Source organism: Choloepus didactylus, chromosome 1, assembly GCF_015220235.1.
Source record: "Choloepus didactylus isolate mChoDid1 chromosome 1, mChoDid1.pri, whole genome shotgun sequence".
Taxonomy (NCBI): domain Eukaryota; kingdom Metazoa; phylum Chordata; class Mammalia; order Pilosa; family Megalonychidae; genus Choloepus; species Choloepus didactylus.
The window spans coordinates 6,897,042-6,922,967 of NC_051307.1; the positions used below are offsets into that span (position 1 = coordinate 6,897,042).

The following is a 25,926-nucleotide window of genomic DNA, read 5'->3' on the forward strand; positions in this document are numbered from 1 at the left end:
TTGCTTTGTAGTGGCTGCCATTAGAGGCGTGTTTAGAAGGATACTGAAGGCAGACTTGTGACAGGAGGAAGAGGACTGCTGTAAAGACAGAGTTCAGTTCTCTTGTCTATTATTTGTCCACTCTGATCTTGTCAAACACCATCATTTTACTCAGGCAGAAAACAAATTAAAATTATTTACCCAACATCAATGGCAGAACCTTCGTCAGAAAGGCTGTCTCTCAGTTGCTTATATAGTATGTTTTTTTTTAATTTATTTTAATATGATGTTCTTTATTTGATGAACTAAACTGAACAAACGGAATCACAAGGATCTCACCGTGAAAAGAGAGACGTTTACTTATTCTGGCTTTGTTCCAGCCCCATGCCTGTTTGTAGAACTGCCTCTTAAATGTCATCCCTCAGCATAATACTGGCCTAAGAGAACGCATTTGGAGTAAATGTTCCAGTTACCACCTGGAGCCCTGTCCAGCCTGAATCCTGCAAATATCACCCCAACATGCTCAGGCTGAAATTGGAATGAAATATAAGCTACTGTCTGCATAGTTTTATTCTCATAGCTGTAGAACTTTGTGTATGAAATAAAAGTAGCATTGGTCAGTCAATAAGAATTATTTCTGCTGACTCAAAATATTCTGTGTTAAGATACCTTTCATGGCTTCCCATTTCCTATTGAAAAAAGTTTTTATTTCAGGATTGTATCCAAGGTAACTCAAGCAAACTCATCCCTTTTAATTTCCTGATGTTTTTCTTCAAAAATCCTATTCGTACTACATCTAACTTTCTCCGATTCCCTATGAAAACCCATCCCTTTCCTGATTAAAAGCTGCATTGCTCATATTGCTCCTTCCTCATTGAACTTCATTTTCTAATACCTGAATGTCTCAAGCTTCCCATCTTTCTAAGCCCAATGTAATGCCCCATCCACATAGACATCTTCCCCATCCCCACCCCCAATCTTCTGCTCGGCCCCCAGCATATTTTATGCTATTTCTCTAAAGGCATTTATCAGCATCTATTTTATAAAAGTTATATGTAGACAAGTTTTAATTCTGACCGTGCTTGTCTTTACAATTGTAATCTTCTGCCACCTCTAAGTTCTCAAGTATTTCTCTCAAATGTCTTCTCCCTCGCTTGTGACTGCCCTTTCTTTGTTTTGTTTGTCTTCTCTTTGGCTTCCAAATTCAGATCCCTCTTTTTTTGGATATCTTCTCTCTGTTTTGGGGGGTGCTCTCTTTTATTCTCATGACTTCTAATTCCTCCCCTCTGAAAATAAGCCCTGAATTGCCATGTTTAGTCTCCACTTCCTTTCTGAGTGTCAGACAAGTTTGCCTCCCCATCTTATGTCTTCATTCAGATGTTCAGCCAGCACCTCCAAAATCTTATCCCAAACTGAAACCACCACCATCTCCATCTTCCAAATGGAATCGTCTTCCTACCTACCCTATCCCAAATGTAACCTTTAGGTCTCAGACACTTTTTAAGAGTTTCCTCTCTGCCTAGTCCTGGAGAGTTTGGACCTCACAGGGTATATCAGTTCTCCAGGGAAACAGAACCAACAGGATATATCCACAAATATGAGATTTTATAAATGTGTCTCACGCAACTGTGGGGATGCACAAGTCCAGATTCCATAGGGCAGGCCGTGAGCTGGCAACTCCTATGAAGGTCTTCACTGAACTCCCCAGGAGAGGCTGGCTGGGAGAAACAGAAGTGAAAGTTCTCCCTTTTCCCTTAAAAGTCTTGAACTGACTGGATTCTCGCATTGCAGAAGACACTCTCTTAGTTGATCATAGATGTAATCAGCCACAGATGCAATCAATTGACTGATGATTTAATACAATAGCCTTCTGGTTTATCAACAGCCATAAAATGTCCTTGCAGTAACGGTTAGGCCAGTGCTTGCTTGACCAGACACCTGGGCACCATCACCTGGCCAGGTTGACACCTGAACCTGACTATCACACAGAGTTTCTCAACAATGTTCCCCACCTCAGCCTTGTCCAAATTGTGTCTTAACTGCATCTCAGTTTGTAGTACCAGACATTTGTAATGCCTCTTTACTGACCAATTTCCTGCCACTCTAGTTTTTCCAACACAATGTGATCACTGATTCTCCTAAAAACATCTTTGATTTTGGTACTCACGTGCTAAATATTCTTGAATGCTTCTTTTAGTTCCCTCTAATTCAATTAGAACATCTCAATGCCCTTTGCAAATTTGTTTCTCACTGCTTTTTAAAATTTTGCTCCCGCCCTTCTCCCTGAGAGATCCTCGGTTGCCGCCAGCCTGATTTAGAAACTTTTTCTCAGACATGGCTGAGCTTCATGTCTTATTAATGCAGTTTCCATGTCCTGCAAGTTCCTCTTCTCATTCTTTCCACTCATCCTTGATAATTGAGAACTTCCTTCCATCCATCCTTGATGTCTGAGAACTTTTTTCCATCCATCCTTGATGTTTGAAGACTTCTTCTATCCATCCTTCCTCCACATGCCCTATGTCTCTCGTGGACCCTTCATCACCCTGCTTGGTTACTATCATCATTCTGGTATTTGTCTTATCCAGCCAGTAAGCTTTGAGCTCCTTGAAACCAAACACTTCACAGTGTGGTAGAAGTCAGGAATAACTGGAGTAAAAAACTGGCTTTTGCCATTTACCTGCTAAGTGGATTTGTTATATGGTGACATATAACAGACACACAATAAATGTTTGCTGGATTGAATTGGATTTGTTGAATTTAAAATATAGGAAGTTAAAGATGTGCAGTTCATCTGAGTTAGCCTCAGTTTAAAGACAAATTCTCTAAGTCTCAACCTCTAATACCAGCCCTCTTTTTTTAATTTGTTTTGTTTTTATAGTCGGATGATATTGGTCCTGGTGAAGCCAGAATAGGGAGTGTGTGTGAGTATAGTGTGTGTGTGTGTGAAAATGGACAAGGACAAATACATCAATGCTACATTGGGAAAAGGCAAATAAGATTTAAATATTAAAATACAAATGTCCTTACTGTTAACCCACATGTTGCATTTGTTATTTTAAGTATGCATGTTTCAGTGAGCCAGGGCTGCTATGACAAATACCACACATTGGCTTAAACAAGAAGAATTCATGGGTTCACAGTTTGGAGGCTTGATGTCCAAAATCAAGTTATCAGGAGGCTGTGCCTTTTCTAGAGTCTATAGCACACTGGGGTGGCTTGCTTGCAATCAGTCTCTGCCTCCGTCACATGGCAATCTGTCTCTTCCTGTCTCCTCCTGTGGCCTCTGCTTCCATGTCCAGATTTCCTTTGCTTATAAGGACTTCTCTAACACCATATTAAGTCCCAACCTGTTCTTGTTTGACCTCACTGTAACAGGATCTGTCAAGATCCCATTTACAAATGAGGTCGTACCCTCAGGAAGGACGGGGGTTTATGACTCGGCCATGTATTTGTGGGGGACATAGTTCAATATACTGCAATGTGTTAATACCACCATCCTCCTTTTTATTCAGTGAGAAATCAATTTAGTCAACATTGGCCTATTTGCTACAAAGAGAAAACAAATCACCAAGAGGCTGTTCACAAGCAAAATGGTGCATCATACAATAATACTGAATGTAAGAATCATATGACGTGCACACGCCGTGATGCATTGACCCCGTCAAAAGTCCAGCATGTTGTCACCATGAATGCTCTATATGTGATGTTCTTAACCTCTTTTTTTCTCTCTTACCCAAATCTCCAGAGCCATTGAAAGCCACCATCAGCCCCAGGAAAGTTAAAAGCAGCGTGGGTAGCCAGGTTTCCTTGTCCTGCAGTGTGACAGGATCTGAGGACCAGGAACTCTCCTGGTACAGAAATGGTGAAATACTCAACCCTGGAAAAAATGTGAGGATCACAGGGATCAACCACGAGAATCTTATAATGGATCACATGGTCAAAAGTGACGGGGGCGCGTACCAGTGCTTTGTTCGCAAGGACAAGCTGTCTGCTCAAGACTATGTGCAGGTGGTTCTCGAAGGTCAGTGGGCATCGTCGTAGGGCAGGGCTGGGATAAAGCCCAAACCCAGAGCACTCACAAAACAAGAATGCAACACACAAGGTGAAATGGTGCTGGGCACTTGGAGTTTTAAGGTTTTTGTTTATCTGATCAGCTAATAAGTCTACCCTGTTTTCTCGCTAAATCAGGCAAATGAAAGGACAAGTTCTGGTGGGAATAAAATTGTTTGTGTTAGAAGTCACGCAGAGTTTAATAACAGAAATGTTGGCCACTCATGAATTTAAAGTTGTATGTCAAGATGTATACCCCAGAAATTTGAAATTTATAGATTTGTTGACAATTCATTATCTTCTAGACCAGGGTTTCTCAATAGTGCTTTATGGTGGGGTCTGTATTATGCAATGTAGGATTTTTAGAAGCATCTTTGGTCTCTACCCCAGTAGATGCTAGTAATATCCACCCCCCCCCCAGTTGTCTTGGTTTCTTGAAAACCAAGAAAGTCTTCAGATATTGGCACATGTCCCCAGTGGGGGCAAAGCTTAAGAGGCAAAATGCAGAGGGAAATTTCACTATAGTGCCTGGCGGAGTGAAAAAAAAAATTTTCATCTGATTGGTATAGTTGTCCCATGATGGGGTACAAATTTTTACAGATTTAGGTAAATAGAATTTGTAATGAAATACTTTGAGGGTTTGGCCAGTGATACATGGTTATGTTGCCCTTCTTAAATGGCTACTGCAGACTTACATCTTCAAGCTTACCAGTCAACTAGGGATGGGAAGCTACCACAGGTAACTTGTAAGCAAGACATATATTTATCCCTGGACATTTGAACTAGCTTTTACTGTATGTTTGTGTGTCTCATTGGAAATTGTGTATTTATATATAATTCAAAATTAGTCTTTTATCAATTGATTAAAGCAATCAAATGACTTCCACATGAGCTAAAGGGGAAAAAAAAGTAAAATCCACTTATATGTGAAAATACATTTACATATGTCTTCATGCTAAGAGGATATTCTGCTATTGCTTCCTTACCTTGGCTAGTTTTTAGGAAGAATCAGGCTTAGAAAAAAGATTCTTATTTTGATTCAAGCATTTTGTTGCCAACAGTGAGTTTGTAAAGCTGTGGTAGAATTAGCTGAAGGCATCATGTTCAGATTAAATGTCTGACACTGTGTTCCACAAAATAATTAAGTATAAAAGGTAATCAATTTGTGCAGAGGAATGTTGCTAATGCTGTTGCACTGGAGTATGCACATAGTGATTATTTTGGATTATTTGTGGAAAAAGAAGGGATTGTGTGTCTAGGCAGAGTCACCTCAGCAAGCATCTCATGTGACTAAGAAAACCTAAAGCACAGATGGGTAATCCATAATGATGTCGAGAGAGATCAGGTTATCAGATAGTGACAGCAGGGAAGATTTCACAAACACTCAGGTCTCACTAGGAAAGTAGCATCTGCTTTCATCTCCAAAAAGCCTGTCACTTAAATGAAAAAGGGGGCACAGGTGCATACAGAGCACACGCGTGAATTTATTTGTTGCATGTCAGTTTCCATTCAGGACAAGAAGCATCACTATTTTTTTTCCTCTTCTGAGAGATGACAATGCTAATATAGCAAAGGAGCAGAAATGGAATTACAAATACATATCTAGTTATTGCTTTAAAATGATATCTAACTAATATCCACCAACTAACCCTCCCATAATTCCTACTAAAATAGCTATGGACTAACATCAAATTATAAAAACTCCCAATAACATGAACTAGGTATGACTGTTGACATAGTGCAGAATCTAGAGACATTTCCTATAAGGCTAAAGGGATTGGACTGCAAAGCTAAAGGAATTGGGAACTTACATTTAAAGGTTTATGATCAAACCATAATAACTGGAAAAATGGAATAATAATAACAAAATAATATGTTCCAATTCTGGAAATGATGGAATGGCATTTATTAGACTAACTGGGAAGCAGATAAAAATTATGGACTTTGGGAAAAGCAAAACTATATGCAGACACTGGGGAAACACCAAAAGCAGGCAGAGAAGGATTTGACCCTTGAAAGAAGGGAAAGGATTCGGTGATAATGCACTGATACCCTTTTCCCCGATGACTCTGCCCAGTCCATGTGATGCACAGGGACAAAAAAGGACCAAAAACAGAAGGCTGAAGAGTCATACAATTGAGGTGCAGGGGACACAGCGCTGGGCTGCCAGCTCAGCTGCACCTTGAAGGGGGTTTTTCCCGGAAGCAGGAAATACAGTTGGGAGTTCCCAGATCTGCAAATAAACATCTTTTAAAAACTTGATTGATGTCTGAATGTCCAAAAACGTGGGGAGAATCCAAGGGCCCCATTGTAAAGTAACATTAGGAAAGCTGGAAAGCCAAGCAGAAATTTCAGTTACTGCTCACTTCATGGGGTATAGAGTTTTGAGTTTGTGTCTCTGAAAGTCAGAGAGCTGATACACCTTTAGTTTTCCCTTTAGACCTCAGAAGAGCCAATCCATTGGAGAAAAAGAAAAGATTAAGGGATTCATCCTGAACAAAGGCAAAGTTGAAACAGATCCACTCTAACAAACTATAGAATCAACCCTCTGTAAATTTAATATGATCAGCCAGTGATTTTACTTGCCTGTTAGAACAAAAAAATCACTCTTTTTTTTACAAAAGATGACAGAATCCAGAACCTCTGGAATATATTGTTCATTACATCAAATATACAGTAAAAAAAATAACTAGACATAAAAAAGAAAAACCACAGGAAACTGTGACCAAAGGTAAAAAGATAACGCTAAGCACAGGCTCCGAGAAGACTCCAATGCTGGAACCAGCAGACAAGGGTTTTAACGCTATTTAAAATACATTTAATAACTTAAAGGGAAAGTCCAGCTGTAATGAGTGAACATACGGAAAACAACAACAGAGGAATGGAAACTACAAAAGGAACCAATAGAATGAAAAATTGTATTAGCCTTAACAGACTGGAGGAAGAAGAAAATATCGGTAAACTTAAAGATATATTAATAGAAATTACCCAATCTGAATCACAGAGAGAAAAAATCCTGCAAAAGAAAGTGAACAGAGCCTTGCTGCCATATAGGACACTTATCAGATATCCTGATACACATGTAACTAGAGGCCCAGCAAAATAGGGTAGAGAGAATGGGTAGAAAAACATTTGAAAGAATAATGGCTAAAATTTCCCTAATTTGGCAAAAACAGAAAGACTGTCAACTTACAGATCTGTGAAATTCAGCGAACCTTAAGCAGAATAAATACAAAGAAAATCACACACAGGCACATCACAGTCAAGCTGATGAAACCAGAAGATAAAATCTTGTTAGCCTGAGGGAGGAAAAATATAACATAAAGGAGAGCATCAATATAAATGATGGATGACTTTGCATCAAAAATTTTGGATGCCAGAAGCCAATATAGCAACATCTTTAAAACATTGAAAGGGAAAAAAACTGTCAACCCAAACTTCTATATATAACAAAAATATTCTTTAAAAATCAAGGCAATATAGTGGCATTTTCAATTAAAAATTATTTGAAAAAATGATGCCAAAAGACCTGCACCATAAAAACTTGTTAAATGAAGATTTATAGAAGTAATAAAGAACACAAGAAATGGTAAATATGTAAGGAAATAGGAAACAGAACATTAAAAAATGATTTTTCTCTTTTTATTTCTTTATGCAACAATTAACTGATTAATTATAAAATTATAACACTGTATTATAGAGTTTATAACATGAGTATATGCAATAATACAGAGGACAGAGTAAAAATGAAGTTGTTTGTTGCAAGATTCTTAGGTGTCATATGAAATGCTATAATTTTAACTCTAAGTGAATGTAATTCAGACCACACACACACACGCACATGCACACACCAGTTGGTGTTCAGGCCATGAATGCAAGATCAGCAAAATATTAAAAAATAACAAATATATGTAAGCTATGATATACCAAAATCAAAGAAAACAAACAATTGTTTATCAATATATGCAGAAAAGTTATTTGACAAAAGTCAACATCCATTCATGATTAAAACCACTTCCCAGCAAATTAAGAATACTGGGAATTTCCTTGACCTGATAAGTGGCATCTATAAACAACCTACAGTTTCAATCATACTTAATATTTATACACAGAATGTTTTCTGTTTAAGATTGTGGCCAAAGCAAGGATGTTCACACCCACCACGTCTACTCAACATTGTACTGGAAATCCTACCCGGGCATGAATGGGAAATACAATGCATAAAGTTTGGAAAGGAAGAATTTTAGCTCTCTTTAATTGAGGACATTATTGCTTACATAGAAAATAATAAAAAATCTATAAAACAATCCTAGAACTAATAAGTGGGTACAATTGTAGGATACAAGAACAATAATCAAACTTCAATGTATTTCTACATAGTAGGAGCAAATGACTGGAAAATGATTTTTAAATTCCATTTCCAACAGCATAAAGCACAAGATACTTAGGAATATATTTATATACTGATGTGGAAGATCTCTACATATAAACCTATAAAACAGTGCCAATATAAAACTGACACAACCTGAAAAATGGAAAGACATTCCATATCCATGCATTGAAAAACTAAATAATCTTATGATAACAATTCTCTCCAAAATGATAAATATAAGCCAATTAAAACCCAACAGCCTTTAAAGATTATTGATTCTAATACGTACATGGAAATGCCAAATATCTAGATTCTAAGTTGATTTAAAGATATAAAAAGTAATGGACTGTGAACGTTTCCGTTAATATTGAAAAAAAGAATGATGTTGGAAGGCTGATTCTTCCAATACTTACATAAAGCTGCATTAAACAAGATAGATACCTAGATCTTTTGAACATAATAGACTGTCTAGAAATATACTCACATATGTATGATAAATCGATTTTCAAAAGGGGACAAAGTTAGTAAGTAAAAAAAAGTTTTCAACAACGGTGCTGGAAAAAATGGATAAATATATGGAAAAAAATTGCATATCAATCCCTACTTCACACCTTCCTCTTATACAATTTGATATGAATGGTACATCTGAATGCCAACTCTAAAACTACAAAGCTTCTGACAGGAAACATAAAAGAATTCTTTGTGGTTTGGGGATAGGCAAAAATTTCACAATCTAGGAAAAATATTATGTGTATGTGTGTGGAAACAAAACACACACATACACATAATATGGATTATATGACAAATATGTATATATAAAATAGAGATGAGATATCTGACAAATGTTACATGTAACATGTCAAATATATGCATATATACACATATACACGCACACACACATATATATATTTGCTTGTATTCAGGATCCATAAATAACTCCTATAGATCAATAACAAAGATGCAAAGAATCCAATATAAAAATGGACAAAAACCTGAAGAGACAACTGGTCAACAGGCACATGAAAAACATCTTTTCCATGGTATTTCTTCCAAAAGTCCACAAACTGCATCTAATCATGAAGAAATATCAGCCAACCCAATTTGAACCACTGGCAGTTAAAAAACAAAACAAAACCAAAACAACTGACCAGTACTTTTCAAAAATGTCAAAGTCAAGAAACACTAAGAAAGACTGAAGAATGTTCCAGACTGTAAAATGACTAAACAGACATGACAAATAAATGTAATATGTAATATGGATTGGATTTGGGAATGGGAAAAAATAGTTTTAAAGGACATTATTGGTTCAATTGGAGGAATTCTATTATGAACTGTGGATTAGATAGTAGCACTGTTCCAAAGTTAAATTTCCTAATTTTGCTAACTTAGTGTGGTTATGTTAGAATATGTGCATGTGTAAAAGATTGTACACTCCGTGATTCCATTTACTTGAAGTTCAAGAGCTTGCAAAACTAATATATAGTGGTAAAAAAAATCAGAGCAGAGATTCCCTGATGGGGACTGGGGGGAGGGGGGGGTGGGGGGAGGGTTGGATTGGAAGGAGCTCTTGGGAACTTTCTGGAATGATGGAAATGTTTTATATCTTGATTGTTTGGGCAGTTCCACAGTTGTATATATTTAACAAAACTCATCTGTTTTGTTAAAGATCTGTGCATTTCACTGTATACAAATGTTACCCACAAAAAAAGAGTATAACTGAAGAAAACTTCTAAATAGAAAAAAAGACTTTAATTTTCAGTGCTTAGTGTAAGAAACAGTGCAAGGAAACTAATATCTAAACACATTTTGCAAAAAAAAATGTCGAATTAGAATTTGATTCATTCACATAACCTCAACATTCCCAAGGAGCAATGACTGCTTAGGTACTTTGAATAACAACTAGGATGGTGTCTTAATGTCTCTAAAAAATTAAATGCTAGAGCATGATGAAGCAATGTCTGCAGTGTTTTAAGGGGAAAAGCACAGTTTTTCATTTCAATATTATAAAGTTCATGTTTCATCTTTGATAGAAAAAGAAAAGTCTGGCAGCCCAGGGACACTGAAATATGCTACTTATGAATGCATCTTGGAGAAACATACTCAAGGGCATACTCCAGTCACTTGAAACATGAGTCAGAAATAAGCTATGATCCAGGAATTTAGGAAGGAAAAGATTGACAGAGGGCTGGAGAAAGCACCCCAGCCACAACACCCCATCATCAGGAGAACCCTGTCCAGCTGGCCGAACTGACCACTGAATGAGGCCTGAAGATTTGGGGGCTATGAGTGGTTTTCCTCAGGGGTATTTGGAAACGTTAACAGTTATCTTTCCCTGATGGAATTGTGGACCAGCCTCAGTTTTGTTTCCTCCCCCTTCATTTTGCTTATCTATACTTCCCAAATTTTTAATAATAAGTATGTATTTCTATTGTAATTAAAACTAAAAAATATTTATCTATTAATCATTATCTTTCTGGGAAAAAAGCCTTTAATTGAGCACAGAAATTATTTTTAAAAACAGAAAAATGACCCGTCCAGGCAAGGTTTATCATGAGACTTGGAAATCCTGTTGCCTTTTCAGTTAAGCCAGTAACTGAATATTGTGTCATTCAGTTATGTCACAAGATTGATTTAGACACATGAGGCTAGAAGACCTATGGAACTTTCTTCTCTCAAGTCTCATATATTTTTTCTTTAATATGCATAAATATTTTTTTCAATGGGAAGCCATTTAAAAAGTAACATGTATATTTAAAAAGTAACCTGGGAAATCATACATATAAATACCAGAAAAATAGTGGAATATGAATATTTGATCTTGGTTGAAATATTGGAAATTCCTAAGATCCTGGTTTGCCTGGGACGGTCCTGGGTTTCTCCTGCCTTCCTGGCATACTTCTTACTGTTCCCCATTTCACTCTCAATAGTTTCCTGGTTTGGATAATGAATTTTATGGCCGTGCTATATCCTTGTGAAGATATTGAGAACATGCTGAAAGAGTCAAAGTTTGTTTTGCTTTTCTCCATTCTCAGAGAGTTTATGGACATTCCCATGCATTTACCCTTTGTCATTAAAACAATAAAAGATTATTTCTTATGAGAAATTTGTGATGAGATAATCAGCCTCTCAGTTCTTTACTTTATCCCTCAAATAATTCCCTAGGGAGCAATCAGTACTTCACTTGGAAGTAGGAAGCTAAAGTGATAGTTTGGGGATGTGTGGATTTCTTCTATAGTTATAATTTTGGGTGCAGACAGACCCATTTCGAGTTGTAGACTTCTTGGTAGCTGATAGAAGCAGGAGGATGTGGGTTGCACTGTGGTTCCTCTTATTATGACAATCAGGAAATACATGTGATTTATTAAAGCTTGCCAATGCTGTCTATCCACTTTGAAAATAATGAAATCTTGTTATTCTCATGGGATTTAGCTATGCCATGGAAACCAAACTTTTTTTTTTTTGGAGTGTTTAATAACCACCATGTTGCCTAATCATTAAATAAGTGTACATGGATGTTGTTCAATGATTCATATGTGCCACTCCCTTCCATAATGTGTCTTCCTGCAGATGGGACTCCCAAAATTATTTCTGCCTTCAGTGAAAAAGTGGTGAGTCCAGCCGAGCCGGTTTCCCTCATGTGCAATGTGAAAGGAACTCCGTTGCCCACGATTACGTGGACCCTGGACGATGACCCCATCCTCAAGGGCGGCAGCCACCGCCTGAGTCAGATGATTACGTCGGAGGGGAACGTGGTCAGCTACCTGAACATCTCCAGCTCTCAGGTCCGCGACGGGGGCGTGTACCGCTGCACCGCCAACAATTCCGCGGGAGTCGTCCTGTACCAGGCTCGAATAAACGTAAGAGGTGCTTGTCAAATCAGCTCCTCGACCCAACACACGTGGCCCATTGTAGTGGAGGAGAAGGTCTGCATGCACCGAGCTGAGGCCTGGAATGCAAAACGGGCTAACCGTTGCTTCCCATTTCCTACCCTTTCCTTCCGAGTCAGGAACGGCCCCAACTGGGTTAATGTTGGAAATGGCATTTTGGTTTCTCTAGTCAGCTTGTTGGCTTTTTTTACACTTAGATTTGTCCACTTGAAATTTCCTTTCCTGGTTTATGCTCTGCATGCTCCTTCCTTTCTCCTCTTCTGTTTTACTATATTCATTGTAAACCCTCATGCACATGGTATTTTAACTTACATTCACAGTGCAACGTGACATAACCTCCATCTCCATGATGAATCTTACAAAGAGAGATAAACCACCGATCCCGCGTTTCCATGCAAAGAGCATGACTGTTCAGGGTAGACTAGCTACTTTTTATTCAACTTCATTTTGCCATGAAATTTTGAAACATTTTATTAGAAGTAGTAATCTAACTTTTAAAAAAATCTCAGTAGAAAATGCCAAATGCAGAAGATTATTTTTTAATTGAAAAGATGTGCTTACATGAAAATAATCTGCATTTTTAACTCAAGGATAAGTGTACCCATTTTCCCACGAGAAATGTACCCTTATATAATTTTCAAGCGTTATCTTTGTGTCCCTCCAGGGCCTGCAAGCATTCGACCAATGAAAAATATCACAGCAATAGCGGGCCGAGATACATACATTCACTGTCGTGTGATCGGCTACCCATATTACTCCATCAAGTGGTACAAGAACTCTAACCTGCTTCCTTTTAACCACCGCCAAGTGGCATTTGAGAACAATGGAACTCTAAAACTCTCGGATGTGCAGAAGGAGGTTGACGAGGGGGAATACACTTGCAACGTGCTGGTTCAACCGCAGCTCTCCACCAGCCAGAGTGTCCACGTGATGGTGAAAGGTAATGGCTGATCTCCAGCCTGTCCCCATGCAACTCCGCACCCTTAGCCGCCTGTCTCCACCAGGCCACAGGGTAGGAGTGGTGTAATTGCTAAGAATCTGCAGGTTTACAGCAGGATGATTATAAAGACCAAAAAAGGAGAGTACAGTACGTGCTTTGTTCCCTTTGCTACTGGAGCTTCACAAGGCCAGTGGTTGCCGTAACTTCCTTTTCATGTTAATTTTTAGCTTGACTTTCCAGAGAAATAATTATCTTTAGGTTGTCACATTATGCAGTTGCACAGGTTTCCAGTGGCCTGCCCCAAACATTTTTTCCACACACTCTATTAGTTTTGCTTTTAAAAAAATATCTATGCATGCACTAATATAATATAAGACATTATGTATTATACATTAGATATTAGATATTTGATGTACCTGTACATAAATAATTTTGAAATTTTTTTTAAATACATACCTTAAGAAATTCCTCAAATCATTAGAAACTATTGGTAACCCAGACTGGGACTAACAGTGTATCTCACTTTGTGGTTGTATTTATTTTGTCAACCATCGTTTATGGAACACCTGCTCCACAGCAGGCCCTACCCTAGGCTCCAAGGAGTACAGTGATTTCCCTCATTGAAAGAGCTCTCATTCCAATCAGGAAAGACAAATGATGAACAAGTAAAACAAGAGAGTAAACCATAAAATATCTTATGTATCAATACTGTACAGAGAATAATTTAAACATGACAATATTTTAAAGGTTGGTTTCCACTGAAAATTGAAAACTATATTAAAAAATTTTTGGACTCTACTGTATTAAAATTCATTGGTCTGTCATGCATGTTGAATAAATGTTTTACTCATGCATGATTTTGTAGCCTGATACATTGATCATTTGAAAAGTATTGGTTCACTGAGTTATACAGATCTTCCAAATGTTGACATGATTCATTATATAATATCAAACAAATCATGATTTTTAGTATTACCATTGATCTCATTGATCTCATCATCAGAAAGTCTTGGGAAGTACTGGGAAACTATCAAGCTCATGGTACCAGATACAAATTTCCCAAAATTCTATTTTTTGCTTGAAAGCTTGGATTTTATCCTTGGCAACAAACACTGTCAGTTGCTACCCTGAGAGTGACAGACTGATTTATTTCTCTTTCAGGAAAATATCTGCCAAAGACATGAGTCTGAATAACTGTACTTTGTAGGTAGCCATTCTTTTAAATGAATGTGGAATTCCATGGAAAAAAAAGTGGCTAGTTCAGCTTGCAACTCAGACAAGTGCAAAAATACTTTTCTTTGCAACAACAATCATGCTCAGTAGGCAGTAGAAGTGCTTTGTGTGTTCTTTCCATTTTGTTACTAAGAATGTAGAACATTAAAAAGACATGAACTCAAGGGTTGAGATTTAATGAAATTATTATTTTCATTGCTTCGTCAAGGATATGCTTAAACGGAACTGGCTGTTTATTTGTTTAATTGTGAGTGTGTGGTGGTAAATAGTGCAATGATTACTAGAACATTTCAGTGCAACTGCCATGCTTTGTGCTAAGGCACCAGCAGTTTTACTCATCATTCATTTTGCACCATCAGTGTAAATGTCAATACAGTGAGAAAGGCAAAACACATCTTAGTATTATAATGAAAATAGTTTTCTCCTTTCAAACTCCTAAAATGGTATTGGAAACTCCCAAGGATCTGGGAACTACTTTCTGGAAATCCCTGTTCCAGCTCTGAATAGTCTTATTTCTAAAGTTGAACTGTTACCAACAATAAGTCAATGAACTTCATTATGCATTGGCCTTTGTCTGCAAATTTCCTTCAAGCAAAAATATCGGAAGTAAAATTATTAGATACTTGGATATGGATATTTTAATGTCATTTTTTTTATCAGAGATCGATTCAAACAAAGGCTGTTTGAATCATTAACTTTTATCCCTAAAATCAATGTGTTAATCTTGATCCATTTGATTTTAAGTGACAGAAACTAACTCAGACTAGCTTGTATCCAAAAGGAGAATTCATTGTCTCTTGTAACCAATATGTCTAAGAGTTTAGGAAGCAATTTAAGCTAATAGTTTTGTTTTCTGTAGTTTTTGTTCTTTTAAACACATATTATGTAATATAAGAGCTTTCAGCTCCTTTGCAAAGTCTTCCAAACAAAAGAAGAAAAATATTATGTTACATGATAGTTCATTGTAGCTGCCTGTAACTTTATATCTATCTCTGTATCTTTATTTTAGAGATAGAGTTAGAGATATATCACCAGAAATTTCTAAGTCAAATGATTGAAACATTGCCTTATTTTTGAAGAGCTTACAGAATTCAAGGGCCAATGTTAAACTTCTTCCAAGCTGATAAAGCAAATCAGCTGCACTCCCACCCTCAGCCTTAGCCTTCCCATCACCTCTGCTGGATGATGCTCTGTGCCCCAAGTCCTAGCCATAGATTAACACTCTCCATGTTTAATATTTTTTTTTTGATGAAATTACATTCATTTCAAATGAAACATTTTTCTTAAACTGACACAAAAGTAACCTCCATAAATGCATCAAAAATGTATGTCAAATATAATAATTGTGCATGTTTGTTTAATACTATGAAGTTCACAGAGTGCTTTGAGATATACCTGAATTTCTTCATTAAAACAAGCAGATGAGATGGGCATTGTTATTACTCACATTTTATGTTTGAGGCAATTGAGATTCAGAAGGATTCGGTAACTTTTCCAATATTGAGAATTTAGTATATGGTACAGATGAGAGTCTTCTAATTCCAAAGTCTGTATTTTCCCCTGAGCACAGTAGAGTTAAAGGTGAATTATCTTTTTTTTTAATTTTAAAATTCAACGTTAGATTCTTATGATGTGGAAAAAAATGAGTCATAACCAAAGTCTGGGACACTGGTTTGGCTTCTGACCTTCACAGGCACTTGGGCTGCAGTCCCTTTGTGATGGAGGTTTCCCCCTCTGAGCTATGGGGTCAGGCCTGCTTAGGGGCCAGGGAGGTTCTCCACAAGCCAATGTTCTGAGACTATTTAAAATAGTGATTGTTGTTCAAACCACAAAATTTGCCATTGTGGAAATTGCCCTGAGCATCATCAGCTAATTATTTGAAGGAACATCATGGATCTTTATTGTTGTTGTTATTGTTCATGGCATGACTTGTACGAAAGTTCTAGAGATTAAATTCTGTTGAATTAAAAAAAAACAAATAGGGTACCTTAGTTTGCCAGATCTGCTGTCACAAATACCACAAACTGGTTTTGGCTTAATAACAAGAATTTATTGAACTCATGGTTTTGAGACTAAAAGAATTCCAAAGTCAAATTGTTGGCAAGTTGCCCAAAGACCAGTATTCTAATGCCAGCTGCTGGCAACTCTTGGGGTTCCTTGGCTTGAATCCCTACTTCTCAGCACATGGTTATGTTCTCTCCTCTCCTGCTTCTGGGACTTCCGGGTTCTCTTTATAAGACCTCCAGTAACATGGATTAAGACCTTCCCTGATTCGGTTGGGCCATACCTTAACTAAAAATAGCATCCTCAGATGGTCCTATTTACAATGGGCTCACACCCACAGGAGTGCAGATTAAGATTAAGAAACATCTATATTGGAGGACATAATTCAACCTACCATGTAAGGCCAGGTATGGGATATGAGAAGGGGCTGGTGGTGAGTGGGACCATTGCTGGGACGGTTTTCAGGGTGTCAGGGAGGGTTTCTTTGAGAAAGTGAGATTTGATCAAAGATGTAGAGAGGTGGAAGATACCAAACAGGCATCTGGGGGAGGAGCTGCTGGAAGAGCAGGAGTGTGTCTGGCAGGCTTGGGGAGTAGCTGTGAGGCAAGCATGGCCAGAGCACAGTGAGCAAGGGAAGGCAGGAGGGGAGGTGGTCAGAAGAAGCAACGCCATTTCATGGGGGCCCCAGTGGATGAGGACTTGGGCCATAAATAATGGGCTTTTCCTCTGAGTGAGATGGGGGATTTATGGGATGATTTTTAACAGAGTGTCATGGCGTGACTTGGGTTTTCAAACGACGCTTCTGACCATTGTGCTGATGGGGCTAACTGGGAAGAGGGGGTGAGCAGGGTGACCTGTTGGAAAGCTAGTCCAGGTGTGATGGTGGCTTGGAACAGGGTATTAGCAGTGGAGGTAGTGAGTAGAATGCATCCACTATGCATGTCTTTTGAAGGTCTGTTCAATAAGATCCTCTGATGGATTGGATGTAGGTAGGAGAGAAATAATGCCATCAAGGACTGGCCCAAGGTTTGATCTGCACAACTGGAAGAATGGCACTGCCACCAGCTGAGTCAGGAAAGGATGCAATGGAGCAGTTTGAGGCAGAAATCAGGAGTTGCATTTTTGATATGTTGTGACTGAGATGTATTAGACAGAGAAGTGAAGATATTAAGTAGGAAGCTGGATAAATGAGAGCGGTGTTCAGGAATTGGGGCCAGAGATTTGGAGACCTCAGCATATAAACAGTGTGAGCCACGGGCCTGGATGTGAGACCCAGGGACTTTGTGAGCCCCTGCCAGTTTTAGCCTCATGTAGTCAGAGGTGGCAGTCCCCTCTTCAGACTCATGCTAAAACCCATTCACCAAATATCTGAAGATGAAGTCTGATGAAAACTCAGACGAGGCCTGGTTGGAATCTAAATTCTATTTTTAAATATCTGGTTTCGCACAAATCAGTGTATTGCCTGTGATCCTACTGGATACAAAGTGCAGGAACCCAAATCAACCTATAAACAAGTGTGTTGGGGAGGGGGGGTCGGGATGAGTAGTCATTGGCCTATTACACCACACCATGAAAAGGGAGGGGAGCTGGTATGGGCCCAGCGGAGGCCTGATCAAGAGATTTTGTGTCCATCCAAACCTTCTCTCTGGCTCTCCTCTGTGCACACCACCCCTGGATATCTCTGGACTCACATGCCCACAGCCTACAACCAGAAAAGAAGAGTTCTTCCCTGACAACCCCACTTAGAAAAATCCCAGGATGGGACTCCGATTGGCTGTGTCTAGGCCACAAGCTCATTTCTGGACCAATCACTGTGGCCGGCATGAGGGGGTACTTGTGTAAGCTGCATGCCTCCACCCCTCACGCCCAGAGGCCGGGAGGAATGCAAAACAACTGACTCTACACATGATAGTGAGCTAAAGTGTGAACAGGGCTGACAGTGACTTCAGTATGTTTATTCACTTTGCCCATTAAAATGTGCTCAATAAAGAAAGGACTCTGGGCAGGTATAGAAAATTATTGATACCGCAGAAATTAAATTACATACAGTTACTAAGATTTCCCTAAAAGAAACCAAACCCTAAGAGAAAGAACCATGTTAGGAAATGTAAGCTAAGCAAAGGCCACTGATGTGGGGGGTGGCAGGGAGGGGCAGGAGACTTCAAGTGGGGCAGTCAAATCGTGGAGGTTAAAAAAAAAAGCCTCTCAGATGCAGCATTTTGTTGAAACTAAAGAGATCTCTATGAAATTTACAACAGATTTATATAAAACAGGAGACATGCCTGGCATTCTCTAATAACTGCTTGTTAGATGGCAGATTAGATCAAACTGTAGATTCACAGTATGAGTGAATCAGCCACTAACAAAAAATTAACAAAGTGTTTGCCAAAAAGTTGGAACTATAGAACTTGTACACAAAATATGTGTTCAGTTGTTGCTCATTAGATGTGAATTATTTGTGCATGGGTCTGGACAGAGGGGATAGTGTAAACTTTCTGTTAATCATTGCTTCAAAACATGTTTTCTTCTATTTGAAGGAGCAGTTTCTAAAATACAATGCAATGTTTGGTCATCCATATTTGCAGGGTTTCTCACCCAATCTGTATCTAATATCATATTTCCCTCGTAGACAAATGAAACTTTAGATACTAAATTGAAAATTGCAGGCTAGGTGGATAGGGTGATCCTACTTTAGCCTGCATAATACTTCCTTGATTAAAACTAATAAATCCTGGATCTCTATATGCTGGCATAGGGGTTTTTTCCTAAGCCATGTTCACATGCATTGCACTCTAGTGAAGGAATCTACAGTGATTTGGCTTAAGATACCACGTACATTTCTTGTTTAAGATGACTTCTGACTTTGAATATGCAGTAGCAATCACATGGCATTAACAAATTTAGGCTTTACTCAGATGTTAGGAGGGTTTTTACCAAACAGACTTCCAAACATTCAAATTCAAATTCTAAAATGTTTTGAAAAGAAATATACAAATTAAATCACACTCTAATGGCTGGTATTGTGGTCCATCAAAGCCTTTTAAAAATTAAAAACCTTTACTATTTTCAATTATGGGATATTGGGGGAAAGATATAAGGAACTACCTGAATTATAGGAAAAGACAGAAATTTGACTCTCCCTATGGATCAGTATCGAAAGATAATCTTTCTGATTTTATTCATGTAAATAAGGTGCTTTATCTTTCCTGTTAGACTACTCAGTGAATATTTTATTCAGATAAACTTTAGAAGTGTTAACAGGATGCCTCAATAGTTGGCCTCCTTTAGAAGAGGGTCCACTGATTCCATCAATAATGTTGCAGACTGTCAAATCAAACCATTTTTTGTTTGTTTTCCAGGGTTTCTTCTCTAAGATTGAATATAGGGTTGTGTGTGAACACTATTTCTCATTCATATCTCTTTTGGTAATAGTCTTGACCTCTGTTTGTTTCATAATATCACATTGACTTGAAAATTTAGAAAAAAAAATCAAAGATTGATATAAATAAGTTAAGCGTTAATTAGTGATAGTGGCTGAAGCCTAAGCTGTTCTGATTTTTAACCATCCAGCACAATTTTGTGGCCTTAAAACATTGAAGGAAAATGATAGCCCAAATCCTTCACTTGCACTATTTCAATTTAACAAGCAGATTTATATTTAACACATTTCAAAGCTTGTACTTTCCATTTTAGGTGCCACATTGAACTTGAACAGTGCCTAATTGAGTGTTCTAATTGCTGGGAACCAACACTGGCAAGAAAGTTAATTGGCTGCTAGATAAAATAATGTCACCTTCCATTTATATTTATTTAAAATTCTGTAGTTTACAAAGCACTTTCATATGTGTCACCTTAATTAATACTCACCAGTGACTCTGTAATGTAGATACAGTATAATCAGGGAAAAAAAAGAGGGAGAGCAAGAGACTTGCTCAAAGTTATCCAGTATTCAAGACTCAAATGTAGATCTTTTGATCCAACACAAACCCATGGAAAGTTTTTAAAAAAGTAATTTGTATAGCAGTGGGAAGCCTGGTTTGGAGTGAGTAGAAATTAAGAGAAGAACCCAGGAGAAAGCTGTTTAAAAAGTCCAGAAAAAAGACTATATTAAATGTATGGGCAAAAACTATTGAGGTCATAATTTAAGATAAAATGAGAGGTAATGGATTTGGTTAATGAGAGCAGGGAAGGAACAAAGATGATTCCAGAAGTGCTAGCCTGGGTGATGAAGAGACTGAGACACAGAACCTACAAAGATGAGTGGCTTGATGAAACTGTTAGGAAGGTTATGGTTCAGGGAAAGAGTACATTTAGGGTGTCTACAGCACTGTTCCAGATACAGACAAAGGGACCATTGATTTATGGATTTGGAGGAGTGAGCAAAAATCATTTTACGGAGAAAGAGTTGTTGCTATAAGTGGGTAAGAGTCCAGGAAGCGTCAAACTTACAGAATTATTTTTTTGAGACTTTTGAAAAATGACTCTTAGCCAATAACGAGATGATTTGGTGATGAGCATTCACTCATTCATATCTTATTCCATTTTTATGTTTATGACACTTTCCTGTTTCAATTTAAGACAAATTTTTATTGTGTCCTGCTTCAAATTGAAGAGAGAATTAGGTGTCATCAACAGTATCTCCGACTCCTACGGTGGTGACGCTGTTGCATTTTTTGGTCTTACAGGGACACTTTTTACTGCGCAATTTGACCTAAACCACCCTGCTTCCACTGCAGCTTTTTATCATAAGCTCTGTCTTGTCTGTCATCAAGACAACCTTGCGGCACTGCTGCTGGAGCAGTTGGAGCAATGCAGCCTAAGTTGAAAACTGACCCAAGAGCGAAGCTCCTCTCCTCGCATCTCCAAGAGAGAGGCCAGGGCTGCCGCCTCCTAGTGACGTCATTCCCAGGGGCGCCCGGCAGTGACGTCGTCAAGCCGCGCTGCACCGGAACACGGGGCCCAGGATGCTGTCACTTTCCACCCGGTTCCATCTGGGGCTACGTCTCTCTGTCACTTTCACTTCCTTCCACTTTCTCTCGCTGCCTCTCTAAAGATAGACGTCGTTTACAATTTTTTTTTTAATAGAAAGGACAGCATTTGAGGTTATTTTTCTCTTTTAGTTGCCTCATTAAAGTTTCGGGTTGTATGTGCTGAGGACGTGCCTTGCCATAAATTTTAATCATTCACAAAAATTTTATATTGGTTGTCAACAACTACCTAGGGAATTTGCCTCTTTTATGAATAATACAGGAGAAAAATAGATCTAGTGGGGCATCATATTGTTCTGAGGAAAGTAAAATACTGAATGTATAATCCTTTCATGGTAATTTATCATTTAAATGGAATTTTAAGTTCTTTTTGTTAAGTTAATGCCCTAATGTGATGAAAGTAGGGTGATGAAATTGGGAACATCCACTAACCCCCCTTTCTGAACTACTAAAGACAGCACTCATGTACACGTGTGTTTAGGTGCCTGCGTTTGTTCATCTGACCCCACGTTTTATGCTCTCAAACTCTACAGAAGAGATGCTCGGTTCTTTTGGTTAGGATTGGTCAGAGTGGAGCTCCGAGCTCAGCTCTTCTGCTGCCCTTGGAGGGAGTTTGTCCTGGAGGTGGAATGCCTTGTGTAGTGGATTAATAGTGCACCCCCCAAACAATGTATCCACCTGGAACCTCAGAATGCGATCTCATTAGGAATAAGGTCCTTTGCAGATATGATTAAAGTAAGGCTCTCAAGATGAGGTCTTCTGGATTAGGGTGGGCCCTACATTCACTGACGAGCATCCTTCCAAGGGACAGAAAAGGAGAAGACACAGAGACATGCAGAGGTTTAGGCCATGTAGCGATGGAGACGGAGATCAGAGTGATGCAGCTACAGGCTAGGAGAGGGGCACGGGACAGGGTCTCCCTCAGAGACTCCAGAAGGAACCAAACCTGCCAACACCTTGATTTCAGGGTTCTGATCTCCAGACCTGTGAGAGAATAAATTTCTGTTGTTTTAACCACCTGTTTTGTGGTACTTTGTTACAGCACCTCTAAGAATCTATTACACTTTATAATTCTGTTTTCCATTTTAATAAAAGGAAATTGGTATCTTTCTTCAAAGTCTTTATTAATTTTTTTATAAATAATATTTCAAACCATTTACACCTAAGTAGAGAAGGAGAATATGGATTAGATTAGTTGCAATGTCAAAGAATACAATCATTTTACTCAGTAAAAGCTAAAATTGTTAGATAACTGATGTTTTGCATTACTTGTTTTGCTTGCTCAACATGAGAAACTTCAAGGAGAAAATTAAGTAGAGATGAAAAAAGAAGAATGCCAAAGAAATTATACTTACTCTGTCAAATCGATTATTAATCTTTGCAAAAACACACAGTTGTAAGTGCACACACACACACACACACACACACACACAAATGCACAAGCCCTTCTGGTAATACTTAAGCAATAATGTTCTGATAATAACATCTTAAACCTGAAAAATAACCCTCAGTTATTCAAATCATGTAGTAGAATCTTTGATATGGAATGGAACAAAACACAAGTGATTGTCAAAAAATACAAGCTCAACAGAATTTCCTAGCTTATGTATATATAATATACAATATTTGCATGTATTATATTCATGTATATAGACATAAATAAGTATGTATAATATCTGCCTACAGATGATAGCATTATAGAATTTTAGGGACATAAATGAACTTGGAGCTCATGTAGACTCCTGAGGTACTCAGCATGTACCTCAACTGTACTCTGTTTTTCCAGACTGAACACCCATGGCCTGCCCAGTGCCTCACTAAGCTTGAAGCCCTTTCTGTTTCTTCATGGCTGTGACCATCAGACAGTCCTTCCTCCTAATGAACACACATCTGCCTTCTCCAGCTTGGCTATTTCCCGCTGAGCCCATTATACCCTCTCAGGGGGCACTGAACAGCTCTGCCTTTCTCCACATAAAGCTACCAGATATGAAAACAGTGAGTTCCTGTCTTCTGGGCCAACTGTCTCTAGAATCCCTATGGGTTCAACTATTTTGCATGCAGCAGAATTTACCAACTCGCTTCCCCTGTAGGAACACACTGGCAAGTTTGATTAGTCTCATAGTGATAGCAGCACAGCCCTCTAAGAATGTTCCAACTGGTGAAGAGGGAAATGAGGTGCCACCTCCATCCTAAAGGCAAAACTTCTTTGTTCTAACCCATGTGTTTTGTCACCTAGGCCTTTGTACTCACGAACGAAAGCTCTAAGGGTGTTGTTGATTGGCAGTGGGATTTTGGTTTGATTTGGTTTGGTTTATATCAGTATTTGGTTTATACCCCACTATTATCATCAATCTGTTCAGAGTCCCTGCTTTGCTTTGTTTCAATGTATCTTAGTTTTTTGTTTGTTTTTTCATCCACCACTTCTGTTATCATTCTTCCCTGCCCCATAGACTCCCACTTATGTGTGCTTAATATATTTATTCTCAATCCACTTCCTATGCCCTTATTTAGGTATGTATGTAAATATGCATAAATGAAGGCATGGAAAGTAGATGCTTAGATTGCCTGCAGCCTTTTAACTCTATAAATAGTGCTACAGTGAAAACCCTATACATGTTCCTTTGTGTAATGCTAAATTGAATTGTTAGATTATAGAATTTAACTCAATTTAACGAATGATTGTAGGGCCATGCTCCCAAATTCCAGTACCACTTTACACTGATATCAACAGTGCATTTCCCCATATCCTTGCCAGTAATTGAATCATCTGCCTTTCTAATTTTTGCAGATGTAATGGGAGAAAAGTAGTGCTTTGTTTTAACTTGTTTTCTTCAGTTACTTCTGGGGTTTAGCATCTCTTCGTGCACTTATTAGACATTTGGGTTTCCTATCAATGGACTTCTGCTATTTCTTCTGGCATTGCTGTAGTCCTTTAATATTAATATGAATCTCTTGTTAGTTAGAAACAGTCGTGAATATCTTTTCCGGGATGTCCTCTTGTCTATTAACATTGTCTTTGATTTTCTTCACTGGGGACTTGATTAAGAAGTCTCTGAGGTTGTGAAGATACTTTCCTACATTTTTTTTCTACATTCCCTCTATGTTTATATTTCCATTGTCCACATTTAGGTTTTCAATCCACATGGGTTGTATTTTTGTATATGGTATGAGGTAAGGGTCCAATTTCATCTTTCTCTGTCAAGGCATTTGTGATAGTTACCTTCATGTGTCAAATTGACTATGTTATAGTGTCCAGTTATTTGGTCAAGTGAGCACTGGCCTGATTGTTAATGTGAGGATATTTAGTGGATTTAAATCATCGGTAAGTTGATTGCATCTATGGCTGATGACATCGACAATCAACTGAGGAGATTGCCTTCAACAATGAGAGAGGTCTTATTCAATCAATTGAAGACCTTAAAGGGAGAACTGATGATTTCAGCAGTCAGAAGGAAGAATTTCCACCTCTACTTCAGCCAGCCAGCTTCTCCTAGGGAATTCATCAAAACTTTCATTGTAGTTCACAGCTTGCAGACCCTTGTACAGAATTTGGTCTTGCCAGTCTCCACAGTTGTTTGAGCCAACCCCTGTAATAAATCTCACAATGTTTACATCAATATATTGTTTTAGTTTCCTCATTGCTAAAGCAAATGCTATGCAATGTGTTGGTTTAAACAACAGGAATGTATTGGCTCAGTTTTGATGCTTGGAGAAGCCCAAAATCAAGGTATCACCAAGGTGATGCTTTCTCCCCAAAGACTATGAAGTTCTGGGGCTGGCTGCTGGTGACTGTTGTCCTGTGGCCTTTCTATCACATGGCAATGCACACGTGGCATCTCCTGGCTTCTCCCTTCTCTTACGGGTTCCGTTGACTTTCAGCCTCTGGCTTTTCTCTCTGTCCTTATCTCTTTCTGTGAAGTTCCCTATAAATCCTTCAGTAATAGGGTTAAGACCCTTCTTCACTTACCTGGGCCACATCTGGACCAAAGTGACCTCATCAAAAGGTCCCATTTACAAGAGTTCACACCAGTAGGAATGGACTAAGTCTAAGAACATGTTTTCTCAGCTGTAAATCTCCAAACCACCATATATATGAATATGAATATGAATACGAATATGAATATGAATATGAATATGAATATACCATCTGTTCTGTTTCCCTGGCGAATCCTGACTAAAACAGATTTGGTGCTACTGGAAAGTGGGGGTGCTGCTATTTCAAATAGCTAAAATATGGAAACTGCTTTGGATTGGATAATATGTAGAGGCTCGAAGAATTGTGAGGTGCTTGATAGAAAAAGCCTAGATTGCTTTGAAGAGACTGTTGGTAGAAATAAGGATGCTAAATTTTTTTCCAATGAGACATTAGAGGAAAATGATGAATGTGTTATCGGAAACTGGGGGAGAGGCGTTCCTTGTTTTAAAGTGGCAGAAAACTTGGCAAATGAATTCTGATGTAGGATGGAAGGCAGG

The 25,926-nt window shown here is 38.3% G+C and overlaps 1 protein-coding gene across 2 annotated transcripts in view; it reads left to right on the top strand.

Moving 5' to 3' along the window:
• Nucleotides 1-25,926, top strand: part of DSCAM (DS cell adhesion molecule) — an 834,563-nt gene that overhangs the window by 496,129 nt on the left and 312,508 nt on the right. For both annotated transcript variants that reach the window (XM_037831465.1, XM_037831467.1), the window contains exons 6-8: nucleotides 3,725-4,000; nucleotides 11,969-12,265; nucleotides 12,953-13,228. In XM_037831465.1, the coding sequence (XP_037687393.1) occupies nucleotides 3,725-4,000; nucleotides 11,969-12,265; nucleotides 12,953-13,228 (849 nt within the window). The remainder of the gene's footprint in view (nucleotides 1-3,724; nucleotides 4,001-11,968; nucleotides 12,266-12,952; nucleotides 13,229-25,926) is intronic.